Source organism: Pistacia vera, unplaced genomic scaffold (assembly GCF_008641045.1).
Source record: "Pistacia vera cultivar Batoury unplaced genomic scaffold, PisVer_v2 Contig140, whole genome shotgun sequence".
NCBI classification, from domain to species: Eukaryota; Viridiplantae; Streptophyta; class Magnoliopsida; order Sapindales; family Anacardiaceae; genus Pistacia; species Pistacia vera.
The window spans coordinates 1,722,389-1,748,210 of record NW_022195467.1 but is presented as its reverse complement, the minus strand read 5'-3'; the positions used below and the strand labels follow the sequence as shown (position 1 = coordinate 1,748,210).

Here is a 25,822-nt window from a genome sequence, read left to right as displayed (position 1 = left end):
AGGAAGGTTAATTTAGTTATTCTTTACTTTCTTACTTTATAATTCCTTATTCTAGTAGTGTTAAGATTTTCTTATTTCTCATAGCATTAAGATTAGTTTAGTATAAATAGATTTATTATCCTACAAACAATAATCAATGGATTCATAATAAAATTTCTCAAATGGTTCTGATGCCGAAACAATCAAGAGATGGCTAGAAACAAAAGGCAACAAAGATTTCTCAATACTTCATTAACATATAATAATAATTAAAACTGTCGTTCTTAGGGCTGAAATGGCCTTTAAATAGTTCTCCCTTAAAATCCTAATCCGAAAAAACAAAGAAAACGAAAATTAAACAATCATCACAAAACAGTACCAAAACATCCAGAAACTCACAAAAACAACCCTAAAAATTGATGACCCTTATGTTCCATGAGTTTTGTTCGTTTGGTCATTTTGAAGTGCCCTGTCAAAAATCATCACATTTTGACATCGTTGACACTATTCAACCCGTGGGTAACTTGTGTTTGTTTAATTAATTCAGACCCATGGATAATACATTAATACATTAACTTGTGTTTGTTTAGATGAGTGTGTATGGAGATGATTTCATTTGTTGATGCTTGATTTTGACACCAACGACTCGCTCGTGCAAAGTGCTAAGCGGACTTAGAAATTACACGTGATGAATTCAAGATATTTGAATATGATGCTGAAACGTAAATAAAAGATTGGCAAGAGGGGTTTTTATAGTGGTTCGAATGCTCAAAAGCGAATCCTACATCCACTGTGATTTTATTATTCTTTGACTATTTCTATGATATTGCCCGTAAGGCGTAGAAAGAATGGAGAAAGCTTTGTTTACAGAGAAAAAAATAATGAAATGAAGCTCAAATCTATGCCTAGCTCTTATATGCCCAACCTCCTTGTAATAGCCGCTTTCTACTTAAATACTCATAAAACATGTACATAATAAAATACATATAAAATAGCATAAAAATGTTGGCCCAAATTTTTCTTTTATTAAACATATACATTCTTTATACAATATCATGTACAAAGGATCAAAATAAGGTGGACAGTGTAGCCATTTCCCTTCGCTCGCCGATGCCCATCCGACTGAATCCAACTGTGTCCTCACCTAGATCCTGCAAAAACATGGAAAACACGGGGTAAGCACAACTAATGCTCAGTAAGTAAATCCTCTACTCATCTATCCTCGTAACTCTCTCTTTCTAATTCTTTCCTTACAACTCTCGTTTACTCTCTCTCTTATACTTCTTTCTATTTTCTCTTTCTCATAACTCTTTTCTACTAACTCTCTTTAGTAGTCACGGCTTCATCTTACCGGAAGCATGACCGGGACTCGCTCCCGCTCTACGTGACTTCTCCTCATTCTAGCCGATCGGACTTGGTTATGCATGGATTCGGAACCCTTGGCCATGTGAGTGAATAATCTCTTTCTCGGGTACTCTCGGGTACTCTCGGGTATAGCCCTCATCCGCATGCACTCTCACGGGCTACACCACTTCTCTCTCTCATACGCATGCCGCTCTCTCAATGCGGCGTACATGCGGGAATACTCTACCCATTACTCACGGGTTCTCCATCGCACAACCTACTCTATTCTCTTTTTCTCTCTTTTCTCTTAATAAAGCTCACACTCCAAGTTCTCTACTCTTTCTCTATTGCATAATTAGTGCATGTGGGTGATTCATGCTCATTAATGCATTCATGAAATGAACAAATGTAATGTTGCTCCAAAATCGTTATTCTGCACAGGTCACACTAAAAAAGGCATAACTTTCGTTATACACATCAGATTGCTACGGTTTTAGTCTCGTTTTAAAGCTTAGAGATAGGGCTACAACTTTGATGTTTTGGTCTAAACCCAATTCAATCCATAAAATGCCCAAAAACCACTTAGAAAGTCACGACTATGACAAGGCAGTTTCTCACTTAGGCATTTTATCAAACAACTCATGTGCATACCAAAGCTCTACTTATCTATAACTCTACTCTTCTCTTTAATCATCCAAAATGGGAGGAAAACTCCCTCATATAGTCATAATTTCTTCCAAGGAAAACATTCCTAAAAATATTCATACAAAACTCCTCCAACTTCAACTCAATTTCACTATCTCATCACACATCAAAAACACTTATAATTTAAGCATATCCAACAACTATGACTAAGCACACATCTCATCTCAGTTTTTCAGTAAGTGTAATATATATATACATAATTAAAATAAATCTTTACTCATTTACTTTCTTGAATCTCACCTTGGTTGGATTTACTTACCTTGTGAAAAAATGACTTCTCTATTACTTTTCCTTTCCCTCGTTGTCTTGTCTTCTCTTTACAACTCAAAACAACAACAAGAACAATAACAACCATATAAGACTTCACTATAACTATAAGCAAACTCACATCTAAAGCAAGAATCCTTACCTTAGGATGCTTTAGATAAAATCTCTACTCAAAATTACTCAAAAGCTCTCTTAAACCCCTTAGAAATCTTAGGAAAATTGAATGGAAGATTGAGAGAAATTAGAGAATGGATATGGCGGTGGAAATGGGTGAAATGAAGGGTTCTCTACACTTAACCCTTTTTAGCTCTATTATAACTATCATTTCCAATTTTGCCCTTACTCTTCCTTAGAAATTCCATCTATATCCTTTGATTCTTTGCAATTACACCCTTATCTCCACACATTCTCTACTAATTTCCTTACATTTTATTCCCCACTTTTCCTACTAATTAGGGGTAGAAAGGTCATTTTTACCCCTATGAAGAATTCTTTAGAAACTCATTAACTTCTCAACTGGCTCGTCGTCGCGGCGAAGAAACTTCCGTCGCCCCGGTGAAAAGTTCCAGAGTCGACACCGCCTTACTCAAAGCCAACGTTGCCGCGCGATGACTGCAATTCTAAGATTCCTCAAAACTCAACCAGTTTCAAAGCAAACACTCAACCAACTCAACATCACAACTCAATTAAAACCGAATCATGAACACTTAAACATACAGCTGTTAGGGCCAAAATCGTCCTTGGCCCAAATAGGGAAACAGGATCACTAGTGAAGAATGACCAGGCCCAGTCTTGCAGAGGCCCAATTCGGATTACCCCTATTTGATACGAGGTATAGCCGCCCAAACTACATGGGCGCGGCCTCTTAACCCAGTCCCCTTCCTGGGCCCATGGCGAGTCCAGGCCCATAGCCCCTTCAATATTTTCCTATTCTTGATCAATCTCCTATTCAAGGTCGCCTTCCCCTTTCCTGATGACTTTCCCACTTGGGAGTTATTCTCCTAATCAGAATTAACTTCCTATCCGACACTGATAAGATACTGATTACGGCCCTGATTCTTCTAGGGTTGCATCAGATTCATACAGGACTCCTGCTTCCACCAGGATTGGAGACCAGACGACCACTATTATCAGAGGCCAGCCCTCTCCCAAGGACTCGACATTACACACACCTTCACACCCTAAACTCTTTACTTGAGTTTTTCGCTTCATCGCCGTAGTCACAGTCCCGACTAGACTTCCGGTAATCTCTCATTCCCTAGCCCTCACTATATTAGCATTTCGGCCTTGCTGACTTGAGCGTCGGAGTGCCGCGCAAACACCACCCTGGTGTTTCCCGTTCGCTTCACGCGTGTGTTTCTCTACGTGTGCAGGTACAGCAGATCGCTAGTGGCCTCAACCTCCAGGAGCAGACCCCCCTTTCCGCACAGGTAGATTTTTACGTCTACAGTTTGGCGCCCACCGTGGGGCCTCTAGCAATCATTCGGCTTGACAAACCTTGCACTGGAGGAATATTCCATGGCTGACAATCCAACGATGTTAACACGTCCTCGAGGCCAGACTGGAGGCTTTGACCGCCCTTATGCAACAAAACTTGGACAGGTGGCCGCGCTGGAAGCCGACATATCCATCAGGTTCGAGAACCAGTCGCTAAAGGAGAAAGTAGCCGATTTATGAACTCGTTTTTGCCCGACCAAGCCCCCCAATCGGCTCCGCACCACTATCCCATCCATGCAACCCTTCTCCACACCAGTATCGACCCTCGGATTCTGGTAAAGGACCGCGTCAGTTTAACGCACTGGCTCGACTACTCCGTTCTGACTAATGGAGATAAGATACAACAGTGCGCGGTCCAGTCGACCCATCCTAGCCTCATGACAAAACGACCAGCAATAGAGAACTCGCAGGATCAACCATCCCCCCATACCAGTTCACCTTAAGTCAACCCAAACACACCCCCTCCGGCTCGGCTCACCCTCGCAGGTTGCGGCCAACCAAACCAACTCCGCACTTGAGCCCATCCATCCTGAAGGACCGAACGACTACCAGACAACTCCCCTGACCATTCTGTAGGGAAGAAACATAGAACTTGACAATGGGAGTCATCCACCAAAGGGATCAACGAAGACACATGCTACCAAGGAGCGCACGCAGACTGATTTATCAGACTACCCCCCGAGGGATGACCCAACAGAATGTACCAGACCCGGTAGACGGGATGACCCGATAGTATCCCCTTCCCCTGTGGAACAGTTACTGCCAAGAGACTGGCCGACGTTGAGGCAGTAATGAGGCGCATCCCAGGAATGCCAATCCCAACCAAGAAGAGCAGACCGAATTGCTACGCGCGATTCACCCTTTGTGGATGAGATTGCCCAGGCTGACATGCCCCAGAAATTCACTATCCCCAACATGAAACCATATGACGGTACCACTGACCCGGTGACCAATAGCCTCATACAAGCAGTGGATGTTCACTGTCTCCATACCCCGACCGCTTAGAAGCCTGCATGTGCAAAAGTTTTGATTCTAGTTTGTCCGGCCTGGCGCTCCATGGTACACGAACCCCGAACGAATCCATCGATTCATTCGTCCAGCTCACTGACACCCTTTGTAACAGTTTGCCAGCAGCAAGCTAGAGAAGTTGTCGGCCACTTGTACCGAGTATACCAAGAAGGGGGGAACTATTAAGGGTATGCTACATATTCAACAAAGAGAATCTCTATTCCCTCATGTAACCCGAGACTACTGTGGACGCTTTCAAAAGGCCTCCTCCCGGATAAAGAACTATCAAAGAACTTACAAAGCTGGGCTGCACCACCATGGTAGACGCTCTGGCCCAGCCGTTATCCGATAAGGTGGGAGGAAGATGAGATGAACTGAGCTGCCCATTCCAGATATGAACCAAGGCGGAGCGACAGGAAGCCAGAGCCTAGACCAGTAGAACACCGCTACCAACCTCCCGCCGCAATATGGGCAGAACCAGAAACCATATGATCGCCAACCCTTGAGAAATGATAACAGCATTTCGGATCGAACCAGTTCAAAATACCAAGTACACCTCAACGTCCGAACCCCAGTCGTAGCGATAATGAAAGGAATGGGATCCGCAGTTAAGTGGCCTGCTAAGCTCAATCCTGAGGCAAGGAAGACACACACCAAGTGGTGCAGTTCCACAACGATCACGGCACAACACCGCAGACTGTATAGCCTTGCGGCTCGAGGTTGCCGTACTTCTGAAGAGGGGACATCTCCGTGATCTACTCACTGACAAGGGGAAGACACCATTAGCCAGAAAAGCTCCAAACACAGCATCGCCCCCTCCGGCGAACCCACACCGAAGGGTTTCTGCTCGCTAATCTCCGGAGGATCAGAAATCAGTGGTAAGTTACTCATCAGCGAAGCGCATGCTAGAACCAACCATCATGAAGTCCAGTCCATCCACCTGGTCTCGAGGTCATACTCCATCAAGTAATTCAGTTCGAGGATGACGAACCGGTCACCCTGGCCGATCCTCACCACGATGCTTTAGTCCTCTCCCTGCAATAGCCAACATCCTAGTGAAAAGAGTGTTCATAGATGGAGGTTCGTCACAAATATCCTATTCCTCGAAGCAGTAAAACATGGGGCGGAAGAAGCAAATATCAACCGACCGACACTGCTAGTTGGATTCAGCTCGGAGCAAAATACACTATCGGAGATCATCTTTCCTACTATGCCGGCGGAGTAAACAAACACAGTCTTCCTAGTGATCGACTGCCCATCCCCCTAAACGTCATTTTGGGCCGCCCCTAGATCCACGACATGCGGGCTCCCATCTACTTTTCACCAGACAATCAAGTTTCCACCAAGTGGGAGTACGGGAGATCAAGGGTGACCCTAAAGCTTCTAGGGACTGCTAAAAAAACCCTTCAAAGGCCAGGGAAGCTCTTCATACAATTACAGTCTCATTCAACCTCTCGAACAAAGCCTGACCACCGACCTTGAGGAGTTAATGAAGTGCAGATACATCCGGATGACCCGAGAGAAAGACACACATAGGCTCCCGCCTCGAACCCGAGACAAGAGAGAAGCTAATAGAATTTCTCAAACGGAACGAAGACTGTTTCGCCTGGTCCCATGCCGACATGACGGAATCATCCAGACGTAATGGTCTACCAACTCAAGGCAATCGGATCACCCGCCAGTCAAGCAGAAGAGGGAAATTCGCACCTGAGCGAACCGATCGTCAATGAAGAGATTGAAAATCTCCTAAACACGGCATGATCAGAGAGGTCCACTACCCCGAATGGCGGGCAAACGTTGTGTTGTAAAGAAAAAGAATGGGAAGTGGAGACTCTGCATCGACTTCACTGACTGAACAAAGCCTGCCCCAAGGATTCTTTTCCCCTTCCACATATCGACATGATGGTAACGCGACCGCAGGCCACAACCCCTCAGTTTCATGGATGCCTTCTCGAGATATAACCAGATTCTGATGCATGCGGACGACCAGGAGAAGACACCTTCATCACAGAGAGGGGAACCTACTGTTACAAAGTGATGCCGTTTGGACTGAAGAACGCCGGAGCCACCTACCAACGTCTGTCAACAAATGTTCTCTGACCACTTAGGGAAGACCATGGAGTATACATCGATACATGCTCATCAAGTCCTTGATCGCCGAACAACACTCGACCACCTTAGCCAGGCATTCGCCGTTCTCCGGAAGTACAACATGAAGCTGAACCCAGAAAAATGCTCATTCGGCGTCTCATCAGGTAAATTCTTAGGCTATATGGTTACTCAGCGAGGGATAGAAGCAAACCCCGACCAGATCAGAGCGGTCTTCAGCATACCATCCCCGACTTGCATCAGAGATGTCCAGCGCCTTGCAGGACGAGTGGCCGCCCTGAGCCGCTTCATCTCCAGGTCCGCTGATAAGTGCCATCTATTCTTCCATGCCCTCAAAAAATCCAACAAGTTCGATTGGACCCCCTCATGCGAAGAAGCCCTACAATAGCTGAAGAGGTATTTGACCACCCCCACGCTGCTTTCCAAACCCATGGACGGGGAGAAGCTCTACACTTACCTAGCGGTCTCAGAGACAGCCATATCAGCGGTGCTAGTTCGGGAAGAAGAAACAAAGCAATCACCGGTCTATTGCATCAGCAAGTCGCTCCTCGACGCAAAAATTCGATACAGCCAACTGGAAAAGCTTACCCTCGCCCTCATCCATGTATCCAGGAAGCTTAGACCGTATTTCCAGTGCCCCCCTATAGTTGTGATCACCTCTTTCCCACTTAAGAAAATATTGCAGAAACCAGAACTATCAGGCCGACTCATGCAATGGACGGTAGAGCTCAGCGAGTACGACATATCCTACCAACCACGTACTGCCGTCAAGTCCCAGGCACTGGCAGACTTCATTGCCGACTTCACACCAAGCGCCACCACCCAGGCTGAAAGAGAATTACTATGCATGAACGGCGCACCACCCTCAAAGTGGACCTTCCTAGTAGACGGATCGAGTAATGTCAATGGAAGCGGACTCGGAATAGTACTGATCGCCCTATAGGGAGACATCATCCAGCGAGCAGTCCGGTGTGGGTTCAAATGCACAAATAACGAGGCCGAATATGAAGCCCTCCTAGCCGGACTTTCCCTGGCCAGAGAAATTGGCGCCAAGAGACTAGAAGTGAAGTCGAACTCCCAACTCGTGGTCAATCAACTACAAGGTACATATCAAGCACGTGATTCAAAAATGACATCCTATTTGAGCATGGTCAAAGAGCTGCAGGCCAAATTCGAAGAGTTCTCAATAGTACAGATCCCCAGAACTGAGAACAACCATGCCGACGCCCTCGCCAACCTTGGCTCAGCACTCCCATGTTCCTCCCAGTCATCCATTCCCCTCTTATTCATACAGTGGCCAGCCAACTGGAAGGAACCGCCACCAAACAAGTCTCCTGTAGAAGCCATGGGTGTTGAACAAGCCGACTGTTGGATGACCCCGATAATAAAGTACCTGGAAGACGATGAGCTCCTGGCTAGCAAGAACGAAGCACGCCGATTGAAAGTAAAAGCCGCCAGATTCACCCTACATGAGGGCCAACTCCTCAGAAAATCGTTCTCGGGCCCCTACCTCAAATGCATAAGCCTAGAAGAGGCCCAAAGTGTTCTAGCCGAACTCCATGAAGGCGAATGCGGCAACCATGCAGGGGGGCACAGTCTTGCTCAACGGGTGATCACCGCGGGGTACTACTGGCCGACCATACGCACCGATTCGACCGCTTACGCAAAGAAATGCGACAGATGTCAGAGGTTTGCTCACGTCTCACACCTCCCACCAGAACGACTCCATTCCATTCTCACACCGTGGCCATTCATGAAGTGGGGAATGGACATCGTGGGAAAGCTACCTACTGCACCAGGGCAACGAGTCTTCATGTTGGCTGTGACAGACTACTTCACCAAGTGGATCGAAGTCGAAGCCTTCGCTCAAGTCAGAGACCGAGAGGTAAAAGCTTTCATCTAGAAGAATGTGATCTGCAGGTTCGGAATACCAAAGGAGATTGTCATCGATAATGGGTCCCAGTTCATTAGTTCAAGCTTCAGGGATTTCTGTGACACGTGGGGAATAAAGTTGAGTTTCTCAACACCCCGTAACCCCCAGTCTAACGGCCAGGCCGAGTCATCAAACAAAACAATTATGCAGACACTGAAGAAGCGATTATAGAAAGCTAAGGGCGCATGGGCGGACGAGCTACCCGGAGTCCTCTGGTCATACCGAACCATGGCTCAATCATCAACTGGTGAAACACCTTTCTCCCTGACATACGGTTCCGAAGCAGTCATTCCAGCCGAAGTATCAGTTCCGTCCACCAGGCTCCAATGGGCGGACGAGAAATCAAATAGCCAAAACCTTTGCCAGAACCTAGACACTATGGACGAGTTATAGGAACAGGCGAGCATCCGCAACGCAGTCTACCAGCAACAGGTTGCCCGACATTATAACCGCAGCGTGAGGATCCGCACTTTCAAGATAGGTGACTGGGTCCTTCGTAAGGTCTTCCAAAACACCAAGGAGATTAACTCTGGCAAACTCGGCCCCGCCTGGGAAGGCCCCTACAAGATAATCAAAGAAGCAAGGAAGGGCGCCTACAAACTCCAACCCCCGAGGGCAAAGACATCAACAACAGTTGGAATGCCGTTCACCTCAAACGTTACTACTCATAGGTGAACCTTGTCCTTTTCGGGAATTTTGTTTTTTCATTTCTTTTCATTGTTAATAAAAGGATGAGTGGGCCTATCCACCTCCTCTTAGACAGTCAGCCTCATGGCCAGATATTTAATGAAGTATTATTCAGTAGTTCTCATCTTCAAATCGACCCCGGTCGACGAATTACTTACACCTTCAAATCGACCCTGCCCGATGAACGTACGGACACCTTCAAATCGGCCCTGCCCGATACACGTACAAACACCTTCAAATCGGCCCTGCCCGATACACGTACGGACACCTTCAAATCGACCCTACTCGATACACGTACGGACACCTTCAAATCGGCCCTGCCTGATACACGTATGGACACCTTCAAATCGACCATGCCCGATACACGTACGGAAACCTTCAAATCGGCCCTGCCCGATGAGTGAATGGACACCTTCAAATCAGCTCTGTCCGATGAACTTACGGACACCTTCAAGTCGACCCGGTCGATGAATTACTCACACCCTCGAATCGACCCTGCTCGACTCTCGAGAACACCTTAAGATCGGCCCTACCTGATCCAAGACTTGGCACCTTGGGACCGGCCCTATCCGACCCAAAAACTGAACTAAAGATGCACTATCATTCATCCAGGGGACTACACACTCGGTCGACCCGACCGAATGAATGATTCCTATACCGTTGTCAAGCAAAGCACCAACCCAGCCCAATATAAGGCCTACATGCCTTAGCCATTGGGCCACGCTGAAGTAACATGCACCAAAATAAAGAGAAATAAAAGAACAGTTCATTCATCCAAGGAGACAACACGAGAAACCAGAACAGTCAAAGGTAACATATATGGCATCAAATGCCCCAGTTCAGATACAAAAAATGGCACAGACGCCAGACAAAAGGGCATCGCAGGCCCCAAAATACAAAAAAGGAAAGGAGGGAGAGCGCTAAGCATCCTCAGCACGAGCCTCATCCTCCACCACCAAATCAGTCGCCACGCAAGCACCACTAGTGCTCAGCCCCGCAGCCAGGTCGCTCACGTCCCCAACACCCAACTGACTAAGCTCAGGCGCCTGCTCCTCGTCCTGTCCCACCGGATGACCAGTTCCTTCCTCCAACAACTTCTGCATGAGCAGAATGTCTTCATCCGGATCCCAATGAGAGGTCCGCCCTTCCTTAAACTCCAGCATGAGCTCGCCTCGGGCCTTAATGATGGCGTCATCAGCAATAGAGATGCACTGCTCCCTGAGGGACTCGACCTCCGCAGTCCTCTCGGCTAACTCGCGCCGTAACCTCTCGACCTCGGCCTCACTATCCCTGAGGCACTGCAGACTCTCCTGTTCAGCCTTCCGGGATGCTGCCTCCCTTTGCCGCAAATCAGCGTTGGCCTTGGATACATCTTGTATCCGCTTCTCCTGCGCCACGACAGACTTCCTTAGATGGAGACTGCTAGTGAGTACCTGCACAACAAAACTCATAGATGTCGGCCAGCTTACTCATAGATGTCACGTCGAAATAAGTCGACGCAGTAGCTGGAATCGTGATGGTAATAGACCCGGCCTCCTCATCCACAACGACAGCCTGGGATGACCCGGCTCTCGCCGAAGGCTGCTGACTCAATGGCTGCCGACTGGGCGGCGTTGCCAATACGTCCTCAACCCTTGCATCTGCCCTAACCAACTACTCCCTCTTCCTCTTCTCTCGACGCCTGGCGATGGATTCGCTGGCACTCGGGACAATCAACTTCTTCATCAATGACTCTGCAAGTGCAAACTCTCCAACGGTTAGTGGGTTCAGCTCGGACTCACCAAAAATGATATGGTTGCAGTATCGACTCAGGAGCACACTCAAGTCTGCTTCAGCGAGGGGAAGGGAGTACCTCTCTGAAAAGCCTCTACTCCGGCCCAAAGAATACTGCTCCTCAGATTAGACTCTGCTAGCACTACTCGCCAATCCCTCTGCTCCAACGGGATGGCTAACACCCTCTGGGTAGCTACGTCCAAGCTTTCCCCGCTCTGCCCAACACGATTGAAATCAAGCTCTGCAAACAAAAAACACAATCAAGATTTAGTAATCAAAAGTACGAAAGAAACGACGAAGTTCTCACCAGTGGCTTGCCAGCCGATCGGAATCTCGCCCGTGCCCCTCTCTCCGAAAACGGCCTGACCCTTAAAGAAAAAGTAGCAGTCTTTCCAGTTTTTATCACTAGACCGCAGGTCGGTCACCAGATGAGACCGGTCATGCCTCAAGTTTAGCAGATATCGACCCTTCTCCTTATCATTCTCCTTCAGGAAGTACGAGTACAGCAGCTTGTGCAACCCAAACACAATTTGGTGCCAAACACACAGATCCTCCAGGGCCATTAGCAATCTCCAGGCGTTTGGCATAAGTTGGGAAGGAGAGGCCAGCCCTCTCCCAAGGGACATCGACATTACACCTTCACACCCTAAACTCTTTACTTGAGAGTTTCACTTCATCGCCATAGTCACAGTCCCCGACTAGACTTTCGGTAATCTCTCATTCCCTAGCCCTCACTATATTAGCCTTTCGGCCTTGCTGACTTGAGCGTCGGAGTGCCTACGGCAAACACCACCCTGGTGTTTCCCGTTCGCTTCACGCGTGTGTTTCTCTACGTGTGCAGGTACAGCAGATCGCTAGTGGCCTCAACCTCGCGGGAGTAGACCCCCCTTTCCGCACAGGTAGATTTTTACGTCTACAACAGCAAATCTTAACTACGTACCTCAAGCGGGGCGTTACACTCCCCTTTTCGTGAAGAGAGGTGCCAATTTATACACCTTTGAGGTCAATGTAATGAGTGCTTTTGCAAGTTGTCATGACACATGGGGACCACTCTGTAATCCTTATCTTTTTATTTTGATAAAGTTGGGACATGCGTGCGATCCTTATCCACTCATAGACAAAACTTGAATTTGCTGGGTTGGTGACAGTTGTATCCCTTCTGTCTTGGGGCGACGTGGCAGCTCCTGGATGGCACAAAGTCTTCCTGAACTCTGATTGGTTGGTGCTAACATCAGTGCGACTTTTTAGGCACAACAGAACCCCCCCCCCCCCCAAGTTTCTAGAGTGCATAATCGCACTTCAAAAACTCATGTCTTAGATCTGAATGGCTGTCGCACTATAGCCTATAGTCTCAAATTGAAGAGCTCAAACTATGCTTGGCATGATTGGGTGCTGAGAGCTAGGACTGCGATCTGAGAGCTTGGAGCAATCTGAAGCTGAACACGATCTAATAACTGACATGAAATGTCTAGTAGATGAATTCTGGAGGAAGTTAGCGTCAGAAACCCAAATGCACAGCTTAGAGGCCTTAAACAGATAAGCCAACTTAAAACAGCCATAACTTTTGATTCGGGAGAAGTTTTGGAGCCCGTAAGATATCCACGGAAAGCTTGTTTCGAGCTCTACAATGTGGCAATTAGGAAACTAGTTGGGGCCATTTTCGAGGCCAAAATCCACCATTTCTGCATGTTTCAGGGCTGTTTTGAGTTTTCTACGCGTTTTTTCTAACCCTGGCAACTAGTCGCGATCTAAGAACTAAGAACGGATTACGATTTGAGAGTTGAAAACACGACCTGAGGCTGTTTGCAATATCAAAGCTAAGAGCTGATCGCGATCTGATAGGAGCTCGACTTGAGAGTCTAAGGCATGCGATTTGAACGATCTAATGCACACAATCTCAAGTAAACGAGCAAGCTTATGAGCTCAATCAGAGAGCATTAGAGCTCAATTAGAGAGCATAAAGAGCTCGATCAGAAAGCGCGAAGCTTGATCTGAGAACATAAAGAGCTCGATCAGAGAGCATAAAAAGCTCGATCAGAAAGTGTGCAGCTTGATCTGAGAACACAAGGAGAATTTCCATCAGAAAATGCGAAGATTGATTTGAGAACTCAAGATCAGCGGTCTAAGCATGCAATCAACGATCTGGCCACGCGATCGGAGAGTAAAGATCAGCAATCTAAAGCTAAAGATCAAGACGATCTGAACGTGCGATCAGCGATCTGGCCACGCGATCAGAGAGCTAAAGATTAGTAATCTGAAGTTGAAGATCAAGATGATCTGAGCGTGTGATCAGTGATCTGGCCACGTGATCGGAGAGCTAAAGTTCAGCGATCTAAAGCTGAAGATCAAGATCAAGATGATCTGAGCGTGCGATCAGCAATCTGGCCACGCGATCGAAGAGCTAAAAATTAGCGATCTGAAGCTAAAGATCAAGACATTTCTGAGCGTGCGATCAGCGATCCGGCCACGCGATCAGAGAGCTAAAGATCAACGATATGAAGCTGAAGATCAAGACGATCTGAGAGTGCGATCAGTGATCTAGCCACGCGAACGGAGAGCTAAAGATCAACGATCTGAATCTAAAAATCAAGATGATCTGAGTGTGCGATCAGCAATCTAGCCATACAATCGGAGAGCTAAAGATCAGCGATCTAAAGCTGAAGATCAAGACGATCTGAGCGTGCTATCAACGATTTGAAGTTGAAGATCAAGACGATCTGAGCGTGTGATCAGCGATTTGGCCACGAGATCAGAGATCTAAAGATGAGCGATCTGAAGCTGAAGATCTGCGATCTGAGCGTGCGATCAACGATCTAGCCACGCGATCTGAAGCTAAAGATCAGTGATTAAAGCTGAAGATCAAGACGATCTGAACGTGTGATCAGCAATCTGGGCACGTGATCTAAGGCTAAAGATCAGCGATCTGAAGCTGAAGATCAATACGATCTGAATGCGCGATCAAAGATCTGGCCACGCGATTTGAGAACTTTGATGCGTGCGATCTGCGACAGGCCACACCATCGAGGAGCTTGGATGTAGGTTCGAGGCTTGTATGGGCCACCAAACTGTTGATGCTTGATTTTGACACCAACGACTCGCATGTGCAAAGTGCTAAGCGGACTTAGAAATTACACATGATGAATTCAGGAGATTTGAATATGATGCTAAAACGTAAATAAAAGATTGGCAAGAAGGGTTTTTACAGTGGTTCGGATGCTCAAAAGCGAATCCTACGTCCACTGTGATTTTATTATTCTCTGACTATTTCTATGATATTACCCGCAAGGCGTAGAAAGAATGGAGAAAATCTTTGTTTACAAAGTAAAAATAATGAAATGAAACTCAAATCTATATCTAGCTCTCATATGTCTAGTCTCCCCTTTTCGTGAAGAGAGGTGCCAATTTATACACCTTTGAGGTCAATGTAATGAGTGTTTTTCCAATTAGTCATGACACGTGGGGGTCACTCCTTAATCTTTTATCTTTTTATTTTGATAAAGTTGGGACAGATGTGCGGTCCTCATCCACTCATAGACAAAACTTGAATCTACTGGGTTGGCGACAACCGTATCCCTTCTATCATAGGGCAACGTGGAAGCTCCTGGACGGCACAAAGCCTTCCTGAACTCTGATTGGTTGATGCTGACATTAGTGCGATTTTTTAGGCACATCATCATTATTTCTAAACGGAACAGTATTATGATCATGAAAGGCAAATGATCTCCAAAAGCGCCATAAGTTAAGTTGTCCCTGTTTAAAATGAAACTTGTAAAACATGCAAAGATGTATATAGATGATTTTTAACATTTAATATAAATCCAGTCTTATTTTTATGAATGTTTAATAATTCAGGAACAGTGAACTCAGTCATGTTCTACTCTGTAATGTTGATCTGCAAATTATGGGAGGCATATATATTGATGCAATGGAATAATGTGTATTGGATTTTTACTTGGATCAAAGCAGAATGCTTGAGATCCATGAATTCTTACAGAGATTTAAGAAAATACATAATGTTGGAGATATCTATTTCAACTAGCTAGTTGTAGATCACTTACAACTACCATTGTTGCCCAACTTATTTCATTCAGGATTGAATTGATTGTTTTTTTTCTGGCCAACCCACCTGGCCTGAAGGAAAGAGCAGCCGGTTTTCAAACCGATTTTCCTTCTTTCCTGATGGAAATGGAGATTTAAAACCTCTTAACTTGTCTCATTTTCTTCCTTCCATTTGCGGAACACTCTCTCAGCTCCAGCTGAAACCATTCAAGTCCAGCTGTTTGCAGCTTGAAGCAGCATCATTTTCATGATCTCTGGTATTCAGGTCCAGTTTTGTCGAAAAGTATGGCAGTGATCTATACCCTTGTAAATTTTTTTCATTCTCTAGTTTAATTGATTCTGCTCTCTTGTTAACTTGGTCTAGGAAGTTGTCACCTTCATTCCTTGCTTTAAATCTTCCTTCAGTGAAGTTGCTGCTGCTGCCACCATTTGCCTTTTCTCCCTGCAGTCCAACGCTAATTGATAAATCACCGGGGCCTCTTTCTGAAGAAAACAGTCTCCTTTCTGTGTCCTTCCCTATTGAAGCAAGAAACTTGTTCTCTTTTGGCTCTTCACACCACTTGAGTTCAGCTTGCTGTAGCATAGGCTCTTCCACAATCTCTTTTGGCTCTAACGTCACATTACTATGATAAGGTCTTAATCCAATGCCGCCATTGTGTATTTCTTGTTCCTTTTGAGATACTTCACAGGAAGTTAGGCAGCTGTCCATTGAACAATCAGGGGGCTGGTTTGTTTGTGTTTGCTGAGGGCAGAAACCCTGAAGTTCTTTCAGGTCTGAAAATGTAGAATTCAGGCATTGAGTGGATACTTTTGACACCAGTTCCGAGAGTTGAACTTTCGCAGCTTCGAGTCCTGCTGTTCCCAAATTCTGTCTTCCAAGAGTCTCCTGGGCTTTCTCCAGCACTGCCTGTAAATATTTCCCTTGAGCCTCGATACGAAGCTGCAAATGTCGCTGTACCTGGTTTAGTTCAAAACAAGAACTTAGAATTCTGCTAAATTCCTCTTACCAACTTCAAGATGACATGAAGAGATGCATGGATGATATTAATGATCTCACAATGTTATATAACAGAATTGTAATAGCTGCACATGTTTTTTCTCTGAAACAATTCAGATGCCTATTCTATTGCAATGTAATGAACCTTATGTAAACCTATATTTGAAATTCTGAGTGCATAAATTGAATGGTTCATTAGGATCTATAATTTCCGTTTTCGGAACTTAGAGGCAGCTTTTTTGTAATAAGAGCTATTCATGGGAATGAGTAATGAGACAGTATGAGAAAATCTGTTTTAATTTCAAAACATTCAGAAAGTGCTATACCTCAAGCTGCTCATGTAGTCTTCTCTGCACTTCAATTTGCATCTGTATCGTTTCGCTTAGGTGTAAGCTTCTGGATTTAAAGATCTCATTGTTAGTCTAGTGAAATAGCAACAACAATAATGAGTAAATCAACATGTGTAAAAGTGATGTGTTTCTTACTTGTTTGATTGGGGTCCTATGCTTAAATTGTTCATATGAGTTCCATTTGTTTCAGATATTCTTTCTCCGGCCACCCCAGCAACTGTACCTACACCAACACCAGTACTGATTAAGTTTTTTTTATTTTTTATTTATGCTTGATGAAAGACATATGCAATGTAATTCTTCTCATTTTGGTCAATTTGAAAGCATTTATAAAAAAATTCTAGACATTGTCCTTACCTATTTTATTGTTTCCATTAGTTGTTTGTCCATGAAGATTCTTGCTGAGCCTGTACTTCTGCAAACCAAAAGGTGGAAGAAGGAATCAGTATATTTATGTTACAAATTAACAGAACACAACCCATGCTCCCAAGGAATCCTTAAAACATGACTAAAATGTGAGAGACTGAAATTTTGGTTAATATCTTTGTAATTTGAACCTGAATTTATATGTTAAATTGATGATTTACCTGCAGATGACTCTTTAGATGGTATATGGTAAGTCCTGGAATTCCCATAAGTTTCATAACAGTTTTCGGAGTAGCCTCTGGAAATTTTAAAGACAAGAATCTTGAATTAGCTAAATTGAATTATTATAAATGCATTTGTAGTGAGAATTGTTAAATGTTTAAATAAATACTCACTGTCTGCTCCTCCAAGTTGATTGACAGCTTCTATGAACCTTTCATGAAGATCTGGTGTCCATTTCAGTCTCGGCTTGGCATCGGTTGACAGGACAAGTCCTGAATCTCCAGGGCCGTTCCCACCTTGCAAGAACAAGTGTCTTTCAGGAGGAATAGACATTCTTGAAGAAGAGTGGATGTTCTTTCCCTGATGTTGGTGGTGATGGTACATCATCTGTCTTTCAATAAATCCAGTAAAAAAGTGTTAGCTTCCCCTGGAAGGCAGCACACATCTCTGAACAAACTATGCTCAAAACCTTTTTTTTTTTCCTTACCTGAAAGATTTATTTCTCTTGATATCCAATCTTTTGCTCCCTGGAATGTGAAACTAGAGTATGCTAATTTCTGAACTTGGTGTTACTGATCTTGTAGCTGACTTGGGAAATTCTTGCAGTGAAAGGTAGAATGGAGATGGATTTATAGACAAATTGGAAGGGTAGAGGTCGGCAGCAAGAGCATAGAATCTGGAACAAAAATGACAGAACAATTGATCCAATCCAATCCAATATTCACAGCGACTTGAAAAGAGATATTGTCCTTCCTTTACTTTGCGAAAAGTGGGACCTGCCCTGGAACTCCACTTTCCATTCTAAGACAGAAGAACATTATTAACCCAGTTGAATAAACAAACAGTACAGCACAACTTTGTGAAAAAACCTCACACCTTGCATTAGGTACCAGAAGAATTGATCCACCAAAGTGTGTGTTATTGTGTGAGCATTCGCATTCGTATTCGTCTTTCTGGCAAAGTCAAGAATCTTATTCCCAGGATTTTATAGAGGAATTTTCTGACTTGGATTAGGGGAATCCACTATCTATCTTGTCTTTGAGACCTTCAAAATCTCACCACCCTCTTTGATCACCTTCAAGGAAGATTCTTGGAACTCTTTCACTTTGTTATTGGAGTCATCACTTTTCAGTTTGTCAATGTAAATTGTGAATTGATTACTAATATTGTAAACAAGGATTATATATATATATATATATATGAATGGTTATCTCCATTAAAGGGTGTCGATAGAGACGCCAAAGAACGTTTTTAACTGGTTATATTTGGAGAATGTGGAGGAAGATTCTTTTGACTGGAGCACCTGGAAACTTTGGAATTAGATACATTCAATACAATACAAAACAAGAACAACAAAAAAATAATAATAATTAAATTAGAACTAAAATGGTGCAAATACAAAAGATGCTCTTTCTTGGAGATTGTTTGGAGGCAAGGAATGGAATAAGGAATACATTCTGTTTTGTCTCCTTCAGTAAGTTTGGTACTTATTCAGCCCACACAGTATAAATAAAAACTTTATATGAGGCAGAGAGAGGGACCCAAATCTTTTTCATTCTTCAATTGGCATAAGACAGCCGGCCCCTCCTGGGGAATCCTAAGCAGCTGGGACCTCTTCAAAAGAAGAAAAAAGAAAAAAAAATTAAAGAAAATATTGTACTTGCATTTGATGAAAACAAAGTCCTAAGTCTTGAGAGATGACTACTCGCCCTTAAGAGTCTTGACTACTCCATTCATGCCTTCATTAGCTTTTGCAGATTCTATTGTATTCATATACAATTAATACACCCTTCCGACTCTTTTGCTATATTTGATTATATACTTTTTCTCTATTTTTATGCACTAAGTCTTTTGAAGCATCTCTTTGCTACATTACAAGAAATATGATTTCTCCCGACCCAGAAATTGCATGTCTCCCTTCCCAACACAATGTGGGATATGTTCACTGACCCAAGAACCACGTTGGTAAATTATTGTATCATGTCTATCGTACTTATCTTCCTTAACATATCAGTTTATGCACACCTCGATTAATCTTTAGGAGAGACTAGCGCAATAACCACTATCACGACATTTCACTTAAATTACGGATGTTTAAATAAGAAATCGAACCTGAGATTGTATGTCTATCTACAATATCCTCAAATCATCCTAATAATTTGGCTACCCACGGATGGGTTAAGTGCCCCTACCCGCTTGGCTAGCCAATATAACGATGCAAAACAGTGTTGTAATAGTGAACTCATATTTGCCATGTTCATATTCACTTTACAGTACGTGCAATTATGGACTTTACGTGCAAATTTTTTATGAATTTGTGTACCTAAATTGTACAGCATTCGGTATCAATTACTTTTGTTTCTGCTAACCTCTGTCCTGCCTCTATGTACTGCAATAGATAGATGCATAACATGCAGTAATGCTCAAAGCCTCAAAATGTGAGTGTCAAAAGAATTAATTCCTTTATCTAGAGATCACCTGTACTATTTGAGAAGGGGTTCTGCATGTTAGCTGAAAGAGAAAATCTATGATACTACAGTGACACCACTAATAATTGCATGAATATTAGTATATTACATAGTTATTATATTTAATAATTATCAATCACATTTAATTTAAAGCTAGATAAGAGAGAAAAAAATTTGAGATAATATAAATTCATCGGTGGTGGTATCAATGATGTGGAGCGGTGGTATTCTAGATATATACTAGCCTAAAATATTATTGCTAAAATATGTATTGTCTAATAGCTTAAAATTTTGAATCTAAGTGATAATTAATTAGCATGATATTACAGGTTTTGAGTTGGACCAAAGTTGTTAAACTTAAATATTAATGTTATTTTATTATTTAATAGTTTAACCTTTTATTGTGATTATTTAACATGATATCAAAGCAAGATGTCTTATTTTAACTCAACGGCCTCAAGAGATCCATTATGATGTTAAAATTGAATCAAATTTATACATTAAAATTGTGTTTTTCTTCTCATTACCTTGAACTTTTCTCTTATTATTACCATTATATTAACAAAGATGAACAGTTTAAATAAAATGTCAAATATTAAATCAAAGAATTCAAGTTAGAGAACCATTTATGAGCTTTTTTAAACTAGATTCTGATACCATGCACATTCTTTCTTCATCAATCTTTAATCTCAATTTCATTATGCCTTAATTAATTAGGAATTTATAAGTTTTTAGGTTGCCAGAGAAGAGTGCTACAGCTATAGTACTAGTAGAGTAGTTTGATTTGTTTATATATATTTGCATTCCATTTCCATTAGCTATCCAAGTGTCGATCTCAAGTTCATTATGCTTATGCCCTTCTATAGCATTAAGGGATGTGGTGGTTGTGGTGATAATCAGGAATTCGATATCCTATATATATATATATATATACTTATTTAAAAATACAAAGAATAATATCTATAAGATCAACAGCTAATGCAGAATAAATTCTTATTATATATTTATATTAGGTTATATTAATGGAAATAAACCAAATACATTAAACCTACGCGACCCAAAAATATAAAAAAATTTATTGATAGATTGATAGAATGAGGACATAATATTTGATATGCTGATACGCATTATAAATGAGTGCTAGCTGCATATGGAACAAGTGTTTAATTCATGGTTATAATTTCATTTAAAGATCTGTGTAAACTAAATAAATTCTCATTCCTTGAACATTAATGTCTTCTTCATCTCAACTGCCCTTTTTGGAAGAGCAATTGATTTTGATTGGTCATGGTCAGGATATTATATGCAGTTTGGGAAGAATCTGTCAAAGCCCTTTGGCTTTGAGTAAAGCAATATTAAAGCAAGAAATTCCTACATAGTTTGATCTTGGCATGTGGATAGGAATAAATTGCATAAGATTAGTTCCTTTCAACTTACTACTACTTTACTTTCTATAAATTTCCTGAAATTGATCCATTGTCATCTTTCCTTCTTTATTTTTTATTTTTTATTTTTTATTTTTTTTTATTTTTTTTTTTTTTGGATAAGGTAAATTTGAAAAGGTAAATTTTGTAAAAGAAGAGAATTTTTGCAGATACCCCCAGAAGAGGTATAAAGAAGACTAAAACAGATGTGCTTATCTTTTTGAACAAAAGGATAGGAACAACCACCCAAAAAGGAGCACGCAAACTCCAAACAAAAGAGGGAGATAGGCTTAGGCGTCCTAACGGAACTCACGGGCTCAAACCAAACAGAAAAGAAAAATAGGCACAGGCGTACAATCAAAACACACAGGCTTAGAACAAACAAGACCAATTAGTCAGGCAAGCTCCAAATGACTCTAAGCTGAGGATGGATGGAATACTTGGAGGCTAGATCAGAGACTCGATCTTAAACTACTGGAAATGATCTCATCAGTGATCAATGGATATGGCGAACTTGGTGATTACTAAAAACATATACTTAGAAATATGCGAATTATTTGTTATGCTTTCAAACTAGCTACGAATAATATCGAAAAAAGCTTCAAAAATAATGTTTTAATTTTAATTATGGTATACTGAAAGGTGATCTTGTATATACATATAATTAAACAGGACTGCCCCATCAAAAAGTCCTTGTTTGGAGAGATTTAACTAGAAGAAACTATACGATGTTTAAGATTGTTTAATTATGTTCAACTATAAATAGAATAAACATGCGGCGCTAAACAGCTTTCATTTCATGTCTCCATAAGTACTAATACAAATATTATTTCCAATACTGGTACATGTAAAGTACTTATAATAAACTTTCTTTGATTTTGCTGAAATACTCTTGTGTTGAATCTGTATGCAGACGCCCGCGCGCGTCTTCAAGGTACAAGGGAATAGTTAGCTTTTTTATTCAATTCTGTGTTATCTAACTGCTATTACCTTCCTCCTCGCACTATGGATCTTATTCTCTCAACTTTAGGATTGAGGGTAATAATTTTTGTTCTTCCTTGTACTTTCATTTCCTTTTATGGATTCCATATTTAATGTAATTATATATGAAAAGAGAAACACAACAACTTAAGGACTAGTCAATCATAAGTGAAAACACGTGTAAAACGATGATTCATCGACAATTGTTGACTACACATGATAGGATCGTATATTAATTGAGAATAATAAGTGAGAAATGACCACGGAATGATATTCCTTGTGGAAAACAGTTGAGTTTAGGAGAGGAATATAATTTTAAGCTGCATACAAAAAAGCTAAAAAGGGTTCCATGGAAGTCGAATTGGAATGTAGGAATCTTAGCTTAATGTAAAGCCATTGAGTCATATTCTCAAGTCAAGTATTTGGGTTATAAAAATATTATATTCTTCTCTACCCAAAACCACAAAAAATGGGTTCCTCTCAGCTTTGCTTTTTTTTGTTTCTTTTTAGCTAATTAAGTCAGATGCCTTCATATCACAGATTATTATTAGTGCTGTGTTTCATAAGATGGGCCACTCTTTATAGAAGAAATTTCCATGTTTACAGATTGCTTAGGTTATTTTGTATGATTTATATCCTCTCATATTATGTTATATTATTCTTTCACCACTCACAACATGAACTTGGTAGACAAATGGTGGTCTATATATATATAACTATCTCTTTCTCATATGTTGGGGAACTTCCACTGATTGTAATACTTATTTTGATTCCAAAAACTTTGATCATTCCACTGTATCTACAGACTACAATCACCATGACTACTTTCATAATTCGATACATATCCAAGGCGAACAATGTACGTGTAAAAAGAATTGTGATTACATTTGTCTTAAAGAATACAAGTTAAGGAATGACAACATTTGACATGCATGCATGCATGAATTTTTTAGCACAAGCTTTTGCGTTCGAGATTTTTAACCCTAACGCAGTAATTCAGTTTCACAGTGTTGTCTCTACGTCGAGGCATCCTTCATTTCCTATGTTGGAAAGGTCTGTAAGATAATATATAAAATTATGATCACATTTGTTTTAAGAACACAAGTTAAGGAATGACAAACATTTGACATGAATTTCCGACGCAAGCTTTTGCATCGGAGATTATGTTAACCTTGACACAGGGATTCAGTTTCCCAACATTGTCTCTGCGTCGAGGCATCCTGCATTCCTTATGGTGGAAAGGTTTGTAAGAAGATATAAAAACTATGATCAAGTTATCTTCTAACATATTTTTGCTTTTTTTAAATCTTTCATAGGTGAAAGGGTATGAATAAGTAGTGATTTTGCGAGTATATTAGTAATAGTTTAGCTTATTAGGTCTCTTCAAATTATACACCTGGTCTTTTTTTTTTTTTTTTTTTAATGATTGGAGGTGTCGACCCAAGAATTACCGATGGATAAGAGTTCTAATGACTATTCCTATTAGCAATTGAGAAAGAACTTGAATTCAGGACCTCTTGAGTAATATACCCAAAAGTCCCTATTAAATCACTTAATCATCCATAGGTAGTTAATAAGGTTGATCTTGATAAATCCATGCAAATTTGACCTAAAATGGACATATTTGTGGTATTGTATCAATTGGGTAGTTGGTTAATTAAAAGTGCTTTTCATATTCGCTATTTATAGTTGATTGAGTATAAGTGAAGATTATATATACAAATAGGGAATTAAAGAGATACAATCATTCTTTTCTTGGGCTGCCATTGCTAGCTTTCTCTGTGACTGAAAAAGTAAAAGGAGAAAGCACAATCAAATCAGATCCAAACGGGGAGTCTTTAAGTTGAAATGTGTTATTTGAAATTCTAGTTCTATTAATTAATTATAATTAAATTTCCTAAGCAACTTGGGACACTAATTAAAAGTTGTAATTAGACGTTTTAATTAATTCAATATTCCATATTCCAATCAGTGACGATTGCATTGATGTAATTGAGTTTTGCAACATGGCAAGAACAAGTTCAGAATATATTTAATATCAATTATTCATATAGAACTTGCTTCTAAAACCATCCATTTATCTATATTCTACACTATAGCATTCAGTGGAATTAATTCATTTTAATTTCAGCTCTGAGACATAGTTTTAATTAAGGTGAGTTCATTTTTATTTTTTTTTATGATGGGGTCTAGGGGTGTCTTAGCCAACTTGCGTTCTCCTCAATTAATCATTCGGGACCCTAAAGTTAACGACCGGGTAAACTTCAAGTGGTTATCTCTATTATTAACTAAAGGGAATCGAACTTAAGACTTCTTGAGTAATACATCTAAGAGTTCTTATTCGACCACCTGACAACCAGTAGTAGTTGAGGTGAATGAGTTCATTTTGAGTGGAATGAAAGTTTAATTTATCTTCAATCAATTTGACAATGTCATGTTAGTTTGATTTATATGAATTTTAATTCTATTTTGTATCTTCATGCATGGTTTTAATGTTATGGGATTAGCTGGGATTCATCCTTTGAGAATTGAGTCATGATGCTCATTATTGTTCATAGTACATTTTATCAATATATAAATTCTACTGTACTACAAAATTCGTGGAAAAAAATAATTAAATTTTTTTTTTTTTTTGAAACAAGGTATCTAAACTAGCTCACGCGTACCTTGACTAATCTCTATAAGTCACTATCACAACATCTCATCACTATAATCATTCGCTTAAATCTTAAGAGTTAAGGGAATTTGAACCTGAGACCGTACGTCTTAACTATACATTCTAGTGCTCGTTCTACCACTTAAGCTACCCAAAGGGTATACAAAAATTAATTATATCTACTTGTCATCTATATGATCATCCTAAATTAAAAGCATGCACATAATCTCGAATATTAAGACAGAAACTTGAATGATATAGTATTATTTAAGCAATGGGAATTTTTGTAACGTCCTCCTAATAACATAGACTTCTTCACCCGTACTCGACTTGATCTAATAATTTTGGTGTTAAAATACACATTTCAACTCCAAATTAGACATAAATTTTCGTAAAATTTTATAAGAGTTGAGTTATAAATTATAAAAAAAAATATATAAATATTTTTAATTAATTCATACGTTATGCTTTGGTCATGCATACATATACATCCTCCTGGTGGTTTTAATTCGATGACCATATTATTTTAATTTAGATAATATCAAAAGGGAAATTCTATACAACATGTATCGAATGATCGATCTTTTCCTTGTCAAATGACAAAAGAAAAATAAAATATATATATTCAACAGACTAATATCCGGCAGCAGAACCTAGCCTGCGTTCAAATTATGCAGAATTTAATATTGCAGAAAGAGAGATCGATTCCATATTATACATACAGATAATAAAAAAAAACTGTTTGTGAATCACTTTTATAGTTAAACCTAGCTTTAAGACAACGACTCTCTCATCTTCCCTTCACCATTCCTTTCCTGAAATGGTTCCTCTGATAAGTACTAACTTATATATAAAAATAATTTTCATTTCATTACATTTAATTTGATATACATTCTCTTTGCATATACCTTTTTTTTTTTTTTTTTTTTGCATTAAGAGTCAAGGCAGTCCATTTCATGCATATATTCTCATTCATTTTCATTTGCTGGCAACCCAT

General features: G+C 41.0%; 1 protein-coding gene across 3 annotated transcripts; it reads right to left on the bottom strand.

Annotated features, from left to right (window-relative positions):
• Window positions 1-15,245: 15,245 nt before the first annotated feature.
• On the bottom strand, window positions 15,246-18,258 carry LOC116123155 (myb-related protein 2-like). 3 transcript variants are annotated; one of them, XM_031408963.1, is made up of 8 exons: window positions 18,173-18,258; window positions 17,784-18,097; window positions 17,470-17,687; window positions 17,296-17,372; window positions 17,066-17,123; window positions 16,844-16,931; window positions 16,685-16,751; window positions 15,246-16,319 (listed from the first exon to the last, which is right to left on the bottom strand). In XM_031408963.1, exons 3-8 carry the CDS (start codon window positions 17,681-17,683, stop codon window positions 15,549-15,551), a joined length of 1,275 nt encoding a protein of 424 aa, XP_031264823.1. In that variant the 5' UTR covers window positions 17,684-17,687; window positions 17,784-18,097; window positions 18,173-18,258; the 3' UTR covers window positions 15,246-15,548. The 3 variants fall into 3 exon arrangements, with proteins under 3 accessions (XP_031264823.1, XP_031264820.1, XP_031264821.1); XM_031408960.1 differs by having other exon boundaries at window positions 16,685-16,754; window positions 18,173-18,256; XM_031408961.1 differs by having other exon boundaries at window positions 16,685-16,754; window positions 17,470-17,683; window positions 18,173-18,256.
• Between the last annotated feature and the right edge of the window lie 7,564 nt (window positions 18,259-25,822).